Raw genomic sequence first — 11,719 nt, 5'->3', positions numbered from 1 at the left:
ACAACCTACCATACCATACATTCGTTTGCAACGTGTCTCTTCTTGCAAGGCATGGGCTTTGTTGCAAATCAACCAGGGTGAGACGCACATCAACCCTGTCAACTTGTTGCAAGACGAACGAGTGCAATACAGCCTCTGTTTCAAACCTCTTTATTGCAGACACACATAGATCCGAAGGTAAAAAACGCTTTGGACAAAGCTGAGCATGGCTCATGTTGCAAACCCCAAACACAACAGAAGCCATGTTGCAAACGGCTGGGCGGCTGAGGCCCCCAGAAGAAAACGCACCAGAAAGTAACACAGCATTGCATAGTGGAGTAACAGTCTCATTTCCAGACTACTTCAGCACAGACTACCAACATAACAGTCTTACATAGCTACTAGGTGCTTGGTTGCCTTGGATGAAGGCACGAGCTCGAGTTACATCACAACACAGCTCGCCAAAGGATCGATCAGCTCCTAATCTAGGGGGTGCAGTACACACTGCAACGCCCGGTCGTCCATAATTACTTTAGGGGGGATAGGATACCGTTGTCATGTCCACATCATGTTCACAAAAACATCGGCCTTAACACAGGCGACGAACAAAGCCGGAGAGCACCAGAATACCGAGGTGTCAGTCGTCGTTGGCAGGCCGGTCACTGGAGCGGGCGCGGGGCTCAGCTGGTGAGCGCCGAGAGCATGCCGCCGCCGGCAGCCACCACGACCTCCCAGCCAGGCCCTTTCAGGGGGAAGTGCGGGGCGGCATCGGCGGCCGCACGCGCGCCGGTGAGGTCGCTGCGGTCCATCACCTTCAGAAGGTCCTCGTCGCTGATGTCCGTCTGGATCATCCTGTCTTCTTCGGCCTGCTCGTCCCTCAGAAGCGCCAGTAGCTCCCCCTCCTGCATTTTCGACAAAACAAGAGTCATTTATGTATTTATTTTTCTTTTGCTGTTCGATCACTGAATGAACAGTTTCCACAAGTAGGAGGCCGGGCAGAAATGTTTATATTACATCTAAGGCGTTAGGCTTCGCGGCATCTTGCTGGAACTGTCCCTTCCCAATCACAACGTGTTCTAGCTTCAACTTTCCAAAAGCTTTCTTGATAATCCGTCCCTGCAACAATGAGAAGATGAGCGTCGATGCTGAAAAATGTAGCCAAGCAAGTGTCCGAAGGCCATCGTCCATACCTCAACAGAATTGGATGTCGCCAGCCGATAAACATGAACTGGCTGTGTTTGACCAATACGGTGGCACCGATCCATGGCCTGCAAATCCATCTGAGGATTCTGCAGAACAAACCAAAAAAGTTCAGCTTATAACAGCAATGAAAGCTATCTGAAGGCAAGCATTATACCAAGGAGCACGGCTACAAAAAAAAGACTACAGAAGAGAAGAAATATTCAAACAAGGCATGCTAATGGACTACACTTCATAAAACCATAAGAACAATCATACAGATAGATAGACTACACTTCATCTGGACTACACTTCATCTGGACTACTAAAAACTACAAACTCTCCAGATAGATAGAAACTTACCCAGTCACTATCATACAGGATACAAGTATCAGCAGAAGTAAGGTTGATACCAAGCCCACCAGCACGTGTGCTGAGAATGAAGACATTCATACCACTGTTTAAGTCATTAAACGCTGCTATCTGCCAAAGAAAAAAGAAATCAAATATATAGTGAGATAGCAGCACCCTAGGAGAGCCATCAATTATCCAACAGAAAACAATAAGCATCTAACCAAAAGGGGAAAATCTAAGATGCATAGTGTGCACCATGGTCTTTCCATGCCGCACCATTCCAATGGGATTTTTTAGAGATTCCAATGGGATTTTTTAGAGAGAGCACATGCATGCATGCAAGAATTTCCCATCTAATGTGTCCAAAATGAAATGATTTATTTCATGAACCGTAAACCTGATTAGTGATCCGTTTTCACCGGCGAGTTTGTCTCGACGAGGGCTTCAAAACATGATAACATATTGTCATGTTTCGACAATATTATTTTGTCGCCTTTAGTTGCATATGTCAACATAGTTGTTCATGCTAATAGTGAACAGTTGCCACAATAATTATGCATAGTTATCAGATATCATGTTTGTATGTTTTTTGGACAGTGTATTGTGATGTAAGGGTAGAGAGTGAATATTCAAGTGAATAGGGAAAAAGTGGCATCATCCCCAGAAGTACCACGAAGCAAGTTTTCCTAGTGGTATATATAGCATTTTACAATTCGACAACCAAGTTAATTTAAACTGACAACTAAGTGGCTCATTATCAGGAAACTAAACGATAGTAATGTTGTACTGGCAAAAAAAAAGGTTGTCAAAATATGACATGGGATCAAGTTTTAAAACTGACAATTCAGGAACCAACCAGGCAAAATGGCAGTACCCGGGAACCAACTCAGGTGCATGTGTTGAATTAACATGATGTCATCAGGCTAGCTGCTAGATTACTCATGTGCAGAAACAGGAAATCAAGATGCGTGTTGTGTAGAACAATAATGCAAATGAGCATTGCACCTTCAAGATCTAGATTGGCATTTGCACACACACAAGTCAACCGAATAGGGATATCCATTCTATACGGACCAGGATAGTATTATTAGGAAAGTAAGTTGAAATAAAGATATGATTGGCTAGTTTCCATATAGTCAGCTACGTGTCTCACGTATGCAAAGGGTATTGTGATGTCTACTGTAATCATCCCATGAATCAATTTTATGTGATAAATTGGGCCTACAACATTACCTGGCTCCTCCTGACTTCCAAATTAACACTACCATCAATCCGGCAAACCTTCAGGCCTTTCTCAGACAAATAATAGTCAAGGATGTCCAAAATCTTTGTCCATTGCGAAAATATTAGCACCTACAAATATATCAATTGAACTATATTTCAGAGCTGAAAAATAAACATTGAACCATGTGCCACAAACATATCTATTGAACTGCATATGAAGACTATGGAACAAGATAACCACCAACCTTGTGATTTCGTTTTATTAGAGCATTCAGTAACCTGTCCAACAGCTGGAATTTGCCACACTGTTCCAGAAGCTTATCAACAGGTGGGTAGAGACCTGCAAACATAAGAAATAAATGACAATGTAGATAAAGGTATAAAACAATCAAATAGAGCACGCAAATAGGACATGTCCAATAAGACGCACTGTTTGAGTCAAAGGCAGAATGGAAAAGATCAGGGTGGCCACAATTTTTCCTCAGCTGAATGAGTAGATTATTTAGCTTTGTCTTGATGCCAGGCCTCCGCAAAACTACAATATAGCAGAAACATGTCACATTAGAATATTACTTAACTCTGCACAGATTGGACTATATAAGTATGCAGGAAGACATGCATGAGAGATGCGTACCAATATCTGCGCTCTCATGCAAGTAGTCATCAAATGTCTGCTCAATCAAGTGACTCTGGATTTGCTTCTGATGTTCTGTCATGTTAGCATATATGATTATCTCTTTCTTTCGTGGAAGCATGTGTTCTACATCCTCCTTCATCCGCCTTAAAAGGAATGGGCGCAAAATGGAATGAAGCTTTGAGACAACAAGGACTCTTTTCTTCTCATCAGTTTCTTCCTCTAGTTCCTCATCAGCCTTCCCAGAAAAATCAAACCTGTAAAACAATTATACGTAAAGTACTCAGGAAGAAAAATCACTATCTGTATAACAAGAACATCACATGTTTAGGGACTATCTGAATAGTTATAAATAATCTATCCATATTAATTTATCCATCGGTACACATCTGAGCAAACCGAACATATTAACAGACAACATAAAAATAGTACAAGATAAAACTTGACGAAAATTAATACACAAATTAATAGACATGGCATTTCAGTGTCAGGTACGCAACATAAACCAGGAAGACGATACATGTGTCTGCTATTGCAGATACTCATCAAATAAAGCTCCTTAGGATCTACACGGGCTTTGCTACATCTACGTAAAAATTCCTACGTAACTTACAAACAAGCTGACTTGGCCTGTTTTGGTTGGAAGAAAGAAAAGGCCCAGGCCCACCCCATGAAAATCAGGGGGGCGATGATTGGTTGGTTAAGAAAATAACGTAACATTACGTAAAAGGTTTCGTAGGTCTAGTATTATCGGATCTACACAGCCAAATTTTACAAGAAAGAACAACCGTATACAGAGCTGGATAACCAGAAATGGCTGCTCTGGAGCATGAGGACTATGGTAATCCCTAAAATTTTGGGAGTAATCCGTGAGGGCTGTAATTGTTCTGCCCGCAAGGCCACCATTGTGACCAGCCATTTGTAAATTCTTCTTAATAAATGGGCAGTGTCCCTGCCAGGTTACTACAATTTAGCGTATACTAAGAAACTGATATCTCGACTAATTAAATTTAACAGTTTCGTTTGCATTGGCTGAACCACTATATGTATTGGTACTTCCAAGAATCCTGACAAATGCCATTATGTGCAGTTAGATACATATATTTACTGACTACCAGTACAGCATTCAGGCAGTGAGAAAGCTAGACAGATGTTACATTTGGTTAATCCAGGTAACTTATATAATTACAACAATAAAACTATAAAAGGCAAAGAAAAGGCCATGAGACAGCAATCAGTTAATGGGAAACAAAAGTAATTCAAGGAGACAAAGACTAATGAACAAAACTGGCACATACAGAAATTGCAGGCAATGGATCATACCATGACTCAAATTCCTCATGGGATGAGAATATATCAGGCAAAATGAAGTTCAATAGAGACCACAGCTCAGCTAGATTATTCTGAAGAGGTGTTCCAGTCAAAAGAAGCTTGTTATCCATTGGGATGCGCCTCAACTCCCTCAGTAATTTGCACTTGGTATTTTTCAGCCGATGCCCCTGGAAAAAAGAATCCGGCCAACACATAAATACATGTGAAAGAGAGAATAATATACAAGGACAATAATTCAGATCATGTGCTATTCCATTACCTCATCCACAACAACATACTTCCACTTATAATTAGCAAGAAACTTTGCATCAAACATGGCCATCTCATATGAAGTGATTATTATTGGAAAATCAGGACCAACAATTTTAGGCATGTGTTTTCTCCTTAGCTCTGTCCGAGCCACTTTATCTCCATGATAAATCAGACCATTTATAGATGGAGCAAACCTGAAATCAAGTGTTCCACATAAGATAGCAAACAGACTAAGCACAGTGAATCACAACTCTGGATGCTTTACCTCGTTAGCTCGTTCAACCAGTTTGACAGGGTGGAAAGGGGAGCAATAACCATGTATGGGCCATGCAGACCATTCCCTTTAAGATGAGCAAGAAATGCGATTGTCTGGATTGTTTTACCAAGGCCCATTTGATCAGCCAGTATCCCATTAAGCCCATTTTGCCACAGTGATATTAGCCACTTAACACCCTTTATCTGGTAAGATTTCAACTTTCCCCCAGTCAACAATGGAACAAGGTTGGCTTGCTCTCTTTCCCACTTTTCTTCTTCCGTGAGAGTGTCATCATCAGCAGAGCGATCTTCGCGAGATCTTGAAAGCATGGCTGCCACTGCGGTTTTAGCCTTCTTCTGAACAACGTTTCATTTTCAGTAGTCAGACACAACATAAGGTCTAATCGATGTATATAGATTGCTTTTCCTATATATTCTTCCAACTACCGATAGAGCAGGTTATCCATTCAGAATGATGTGCCATCTCCAGGAAAATATTAAAAATATTATTACAACCGAGATCAACAAGTCCACGTCAAAGTAATTTAAACCTTAGAACATTATTCTAATGTGTAAACAGCTCTAGCTATGCTGCAAAAAATCTTGAATAGCCCTTTTAACTAAGATTCGTGAGCTTTCATTAAGAAGGATGCTTCTAATGGAAAAGGAAGTCAGCAAATTTTGATGAGTGGACATTATGAAATCAAGCTCCCCCATCTAGAATCATGCAAGCAGCAACACGTCTTTTTTTAAATCTTAAATCCATTGAACAGGTAATCCAGACTACACATCATACTGCAGTAAGCGAAAGTATATGACAAGCAAGACATCTGCATAATCTAGAAGACAACCGAAGTATCTATGAAGCAGAGGATAGTAATATATGAAGTCCGAACTCACGTCATTGTACTGTGGCTTGTTCGCCGCTTTCCTCTTCCTGCCACGTCCTTTCTTTTGCTCTTCCACGGGTTCCTCTTCATCTTTAATTTCAACAGCAGTCGGCTTAACCTACAGGCCACACCACCGCTGTTAGCAAAGAAGGGGAAATAACTAGCAAGAAACCTAAAATGGTCATCAGAGAGTGGGAGACGCGTACATCTGTGATCTGCTCCATCTTCTCAAGGAGAAATTCAGAATAGAGCTGTGTCTGTGTCAGCAGCTCATCCAGTTTGCTGAACTTTGCCTTCGGGTCAAAGGCCTGCCTCGCGGCCTCCTCTCTCTTTCTGGCCTCCTCTTCCTCCTCCAGCTTAATCCGGGCCTGATACATCTCCTCTTCCTCCTTCGTCATCACCTCTGTGATTAAAGACGTGTCGCCATTCTTGGCCGCGAGGTCGATAGGCAGAGGAGAAGTCGCATCCAGAGGCTCAACCGATGTCTCGTCTTTGGCGGAGTTCAGTAGCTGTTCTTCAGCTTTCAGCGCCTCCGCAATGGGGTGCGCCTCACCGCCGTTGGCCTTGAGCTCGCCCGCTTTCCCGTCCTTGGATCCGGCCATTTTCTGGTTTTGCACAAAATAACCAGATTCAGGCTATAGGATCGACAACCTCGACAAACAAGATGCACAAATCGCATCAAGAAACGAAAGGAGATGGGTTTTTTTTCAATAGGAAAAAAAGGGGGGAAATAGGAAATGGATGGAATGCACCTAGACATCTGTATTAAAATCGGAAGGTTTTAATAGCGAATCACCTCTTCCTCCAGCACGGAGATGGGAGAATCTGCGTCGGCGGCGGCGGCGGCGGTGGTGTTGGCGGCGGCGGCTGCCTCCCTCTTCGCCCCATTCGCCACGGCGACCACCATCTCGGCCGCGGCGGCGACAGGCGCGGACGTCGCCGACTGTCGGTGGGGCAGAGGCGTCATGCAGCAGCCCCTGCTGCGGCGGAGTCGGCGGCGAGCGGCGGTGGTGGAGGAGAGGGGGAGTGGCGGCGGCGACGGAGGAGGAAGAGGGCTTTCGCAGGGTGCTGTGCGTGTTTTTACCGAGGGGGAGAAGGGTTGGGGTCCTCGCTCGCCGAGATACACGCACGGCGCACGGTGCCAGAACCGGCCACTGACTTTAGGGTCCACCACGATCATGGCCCCACATGTCGGTGAGGAATACTCCAGCAAGTCGCGGTGACTCGGGGAAGTTGGCCCAGGGAATGGGGGCACGGGCTGCTGAAACCCTGCAGAGTGGGGTGGTACGGCCAATTTTTCACATGCACCCGGTCCAGTGGACTCTACTCGCTGAGCGGTGGGCCGCGCTGTAGGTCTCGCGCTGGTCCACGGGGGAACTGGTCTGCAAAGTTGGAAGGCGTGGGTCGTGGGGCCGATGGCGAGGGTTTCAGGCGGGAAACTGAGAGGGGGCAGCGAAACTCCAAGCCCCTGGTGGGGAGGGAGATTCACGGAACTGACACCGGTGGCAAGCCCCCCTCGGTTTGCCCGTCTCTGCCACGAGGGGCATCCCGGTAAATTCGCGCGTTGCGGGCGCCCGTTCGAAGTTTCAAAATATGGAGAGGTGCCTGGGGGTTTCTCCCTCTCGCTTGACCAGCGAGATCGCGGTCAGCGGGCAACTGACAGATGGGCCCGCGGGATGCGGGCCCCGCCTGCCGGACGGTAAATCTCGGTGGGACGCGCGTCGGTTCGGGAAAGTGGCCCGGGAAACGGGAGGCGTGGCGTGGGGAGGGGGCCCTGCTGCTGCCTCGATCCCTGCGGTTTGCAGAGTGAGGGGACGGCACGAGAGCACCATCCTTGCTTGGATGGACCCGGTCCGGTGGACCGCGTCTCGCTGTATGGTGGGTCTGGGTGTGGAGGTTGGGGTTGGTCCACGGTGGGACGGGTGTATGCGTGGTTGGGAGACGCGGGTGGTGCGGGCCTTGTGCCGCTGCTGCGGTAGCACGGCATTGGCTGGGCGTTCAAATTGTTTGATGAAATTTTGTTTGTTTCGGTGGCTGCGCCGGAGTTATTTTTTTGACCGTTGGAGGGGAGCTCGTCGGGGGCGCACCACCGAGGAAAGGGCTCAGAAAAGCCAGGATCTATGGCAGGTCGGCTCGTGGTCGCCACCGTGTGGTCTTGCGGTAAAAAACAGTCCGATGTACTGTGAGTGCTCTGCTAATCCATGCTCAGGGTTCAGCCATGGAGTCCCGTGCCATGCTCCTATCACGTGCGTGTCTTCTGTTTGTTTTTGAAACATCAAAACTTGGATCGTGGTAACGCACGAGTTGCTTTCGGGATTTTATCACGGTCGTTCATATCTTAACCCAAAGACCCACAAATTTTTCAGTTAAAAAAAAAGAAAAAACGACATTTTTTTGGGCCCCATAGCTAGGTAGCTGAAACGATATGGACTCCACGAGCGACCTAGCTTTGGGATTTCCCTTCCCATTGCTAGGGCATCTTCGGCATCGACCGGTAAATTTATTTTCGCATCTGCCCGTAGACAGGAGGATCAGTCCGCGGGCACGGACGTAGAAGGTCGCCATTCAGCACTATCATGCACTAGTTGAGTGCCCGTGCGTTGCCACGGGTTAAAAAATACTTTAACAAGAGAAAATAATGTTAATCCGCCCCTATTTACTAATAAATAAAAATCAGATGTGAATGTTAACAAAACGCCTCCCTAACTTTGATCCCCTCTACTATCAGGATTGATGATATTCTTGAATCATTTAAAAGCAACTTCAACGTGGCGACCCGAACGGATGCATGTTTTGTCTGTTTTTTATCCGGTTGGGTTGCCCGTCCGCCTGTTCGTGTTTGCTTTTTCTTCTGGATCAACCAGTGCGCCCAACGGGTCCGGATGCATTTTATGGCATGTTCGCCCCGACATTCGGTCGAACACCTAGACTGCGAGCTCCCGCGGCACCGCCTCGCCCCGCAGCTCGCCCCGTCATGCCATGTTGCTCGGACGCGCCCTGCCCATAGCTCCCTCCCTGCCACGCCCTCCAGCTCGGTTGCGCCCCGCTCCCGCAGGTCCCGCCCCGCCCAGCAGCGCTCGCTCACCACGCCTTGCTCGCGGCGCCCGCGTCCTGCAGTGTCGTGTCCCCGCGCCCGCCGCTGCCTGTGCAGTCGCCTGTAGCGCCCACCCGCGCAGTCCGTCCACGTCCTCTCGCAGCCACCTACGTGACCCCGCGGCGTCTGCCATCGCCTCACTCAGGCACTCTTCTATTTGATTCGCGGTTACAACCACAAGGTAACCACCAATCTTACCAACAATGATTATATGACATAGCTATTCAAACCTACTCCCTCTTGTTTGGAATTACTTGTCGCTCAAACGAATATATTTATCATTAAATAGTGCTAGATACTTACTTGGCACTCAAACAGATATATCTAGCACTAAATAGTAGTGCTAGATACATCCGCTTGAGCAACAAGTACGGAGTGAGTACATTTTAATATGAATCTTATTTTTCTTTATTCAAAGGATAAAAAGAGTACATCTATCTTTACGAGAAGACATAGTTTCACACATACCATTGTAGATGGCATGATTCTTGTAAGTTAAAAACTCCCGGAAAAAAATCTGACGAGAAAAGAAACAAGTTGAAATGTCCTTTTATAATTCAATTCCCTTCATAATCTCATAATCAGTGTGAGGACATACGTGCAAATCCTTAATGTTCTTTTATGGTTTGAGATCCATACAGTTGATCGGAGACCTTGCTCTCTTTTTTTTGGAGATCGGGCTCTTGCTTTTAGTAGCCGAGCCTTATGGCTGAGACTACTTGGGGTAAAGACATATAGCTCATTATGCATTTCTGAATGCCGGGAAAAATAATCAGTAGTTTATTATTTGAGATTATCAAGACATTTATTAAGACTTTTGCAATTGTAAATGATGGGCATTATTACCACCTAGTCTGTAGCATATCTTCCACCTAAATTATTGTCCTCAAGAAACTATTATGAACAAATCATAAAAGAATATATCTGCAAACAGACAGTAATGCGAGTACCATCACAATGGAACAATCAAGGATATGAACGAATACCTTGTGTTAACTATTCAAAAATTGCAAAGGATTATGTGTAATTCACATATAGTAGTCACCAAGAGTTGTTATTCTGAAAATTAAGTGGACTGCATTTTATTTCTCTATAGGAAAGACATTTGAACTTATACAGATGAAAATGCCGCCGAAGACTGCCATCACCTCAGAAGCTATATGGATTTGAATCATCCACCAGGTCAAAGAAATTGCCATAAAAAATACAAAAACACACAGAACTACCTACTTGATAAGAACACAAAAATAATATTGGAACACTTTAACACAAAGCCACACAGATCATGAGTGCATTCACATCAGTAAATAAAATTACTTGAAGCATGATCATAGTTACAGCATGAACAAGAAATGTTGTCGTATCGATTACAATTAGAAGCAGAGCCGTTAGATCAGAAGAACACGACCAAGAGCCATGTGTGTAACACGTAAAATCAATATAGTACATGTATATGAAATCCAATCCATATTACAATACATCATAGCATGCATATACAAGCAAGGAAGTGAAAGAAAAGTTGATGCTTGTCAGGAATAGAGAAGACAACGAACGGTAAAGGCAGAGCTGCAGAGGTTATGAGGGTATATGCGACAAGGTGCGTGAGAGGAATACCATGATATTTACTTTAACTTGCAGATCTCCCATCCACTTTAGTGTACAACAGCCAAAGCACCAAGAACGAGAAAACATTCATTCCCGGCGTCTCCTATCTGGTCGCTGCCACCGTTGCTCACCTTGCTCCAGTAAATCTCTCCTCCCATGACTCACATTTTCTTCAGCTCGTCCTCAATCTATGTAGTACCAGATCAATGGCTTCCCAAAGAGTATACAACAAAACCATCAGTTAACTACTTTACATCGGTAAAGAAGTATAACCAGTGGAAACTCAATGTATTGGCGGCGTATCTTCATGAGGTAGGCACAGGAGAGGCCTGACATGGCGAAGAACCTTGCCACTGACACCTTTGACACGACCATCTCCGTCTAAAAGGGGAAACATCGACATGGCAACCCGTGAAGTAGCATTGAGAAGCTAGCATTCTAGGCTCCGGCCTTGTGTCAAACATTTAAATTATGAACAATGACAATTTCATCTCACAGTCAATATCTGCAGTTTTTAGACGTGGAAGAAAAAAGAAGAGAATGGCCTTGTGTCAAACATTTAAATTATGAACAATGACAATTTCATCTCACAGTCAATATCTGCAGTTTTTAGACGTGGAAAAAAAAGAAGAGAATCACTTACATAACATCATGCAAACAGAGGTAAATAATCAGTAGCAACAAAATTCTGAACATTTACATAACTATGAAGAGCTTCCTTGAATGATTATCTCTAGCCTTTGAGAGAAAAAGCAGGATAATGAAAAGTAAGTACGAGCCTTGAAATCACACATCAATTTCTAACTAAGGCATGAAAAGCTAAGCATTTAAATCTTCTTGTATAGGTAACTCATTATTTATTATTAAGTAACATCAGGTTGTAAAGATGGTTATAGGGTTATTCTTACAGTTCTGCATTAT

The 11,719-nt window shown here is 44.7% G+C and overlaps 1 protein-coding gene across 1 annotated transcript; it reads right to left on the bottom strand.

The window, feature by feature from the left end:
* Positions 1-290: 290 nt before the first annotated feature.
* On the bottom strand, positions 291-7,153 carry LOC119294872 (ATP-dependent DNA helicase DDM1-like). Its single transcript, XM_037573150.1, has 14 exons — positions 6,896-7,153; positions 6,306-6,704; positions 6,110-6,217; positions 5,220-5,566; positions 4,962-5,148; positions 4,694-4,869; positions 3,371-3,627; positions 3,167-3,271; positions 2,982-3,076; positions 2,746-2,865; positions 1,522-1,641; positions 1,170-1,268; positions 994-1,095; positions 291-881 (listed from the first exon to the last, which is right to left on the bottom strand). The coding sequence occupies exons 1-14, from the start codon at positions 7,064-7,066 to the stop codon at positions 660-662; spliced, it is 2,508 nt and encodes an 835-aa protein (XP_037429047.1). The 5' UTR covers positions 7,067-7,153; the 3' UTR covers positions 291-659.
* Between the last annotated feature and the right edge of the window lie 4,566 nt (positions 7,154-11,719).

The sequence above is a fragment of the Triticum dicoccoides genome, chromosome 4B, assembly GCF_002162155.2.
Source record: "Triticum dicoccoides isolate Atlit2015 ecotype Zavitan chromosome 4B, WEW_v2.0, whole genome shotgun sequence".
Taxonomy (NCBI): Eukaryota; Viridiplantae; Streptophyta; class Magnoliopsida; order Poales; family Poaceae; genus Triticum; species Triticum dicoccoides.
Note: the sequence above shows the minus strand (reverse complement) of the source record. Positions and strands in the feature narration are given on the sequence as shown.

What these genes read in the sequence shown, in the direction of transcription:
- LOC119294872 (XM_037573150.1), bottom strand. Translation starts at nt 7,066, where the DNA reads ATGACGCCTCTGCCCCACCGACAGTCGGCGACGTCCGCGCCTGTCGCC. An exon ending in GCATGAGAGCGCAGATATTG is followed by an intron (nt 3,272 to 3,370) that starts GTACGCATCTCT and finishes GCTATATTGTAG; the next exon opens with TTTTGCGGAGGCCTGGCATC. An exon ending in TTCTGCCTTTGACTCAAACA is followed by an intron (nt 3,077 to 3,166) that starts GTGCGTCTTATT and finishes TTATGTTTGCAG; the next exon opens with GTCTCTACCCACCTGTTGAT.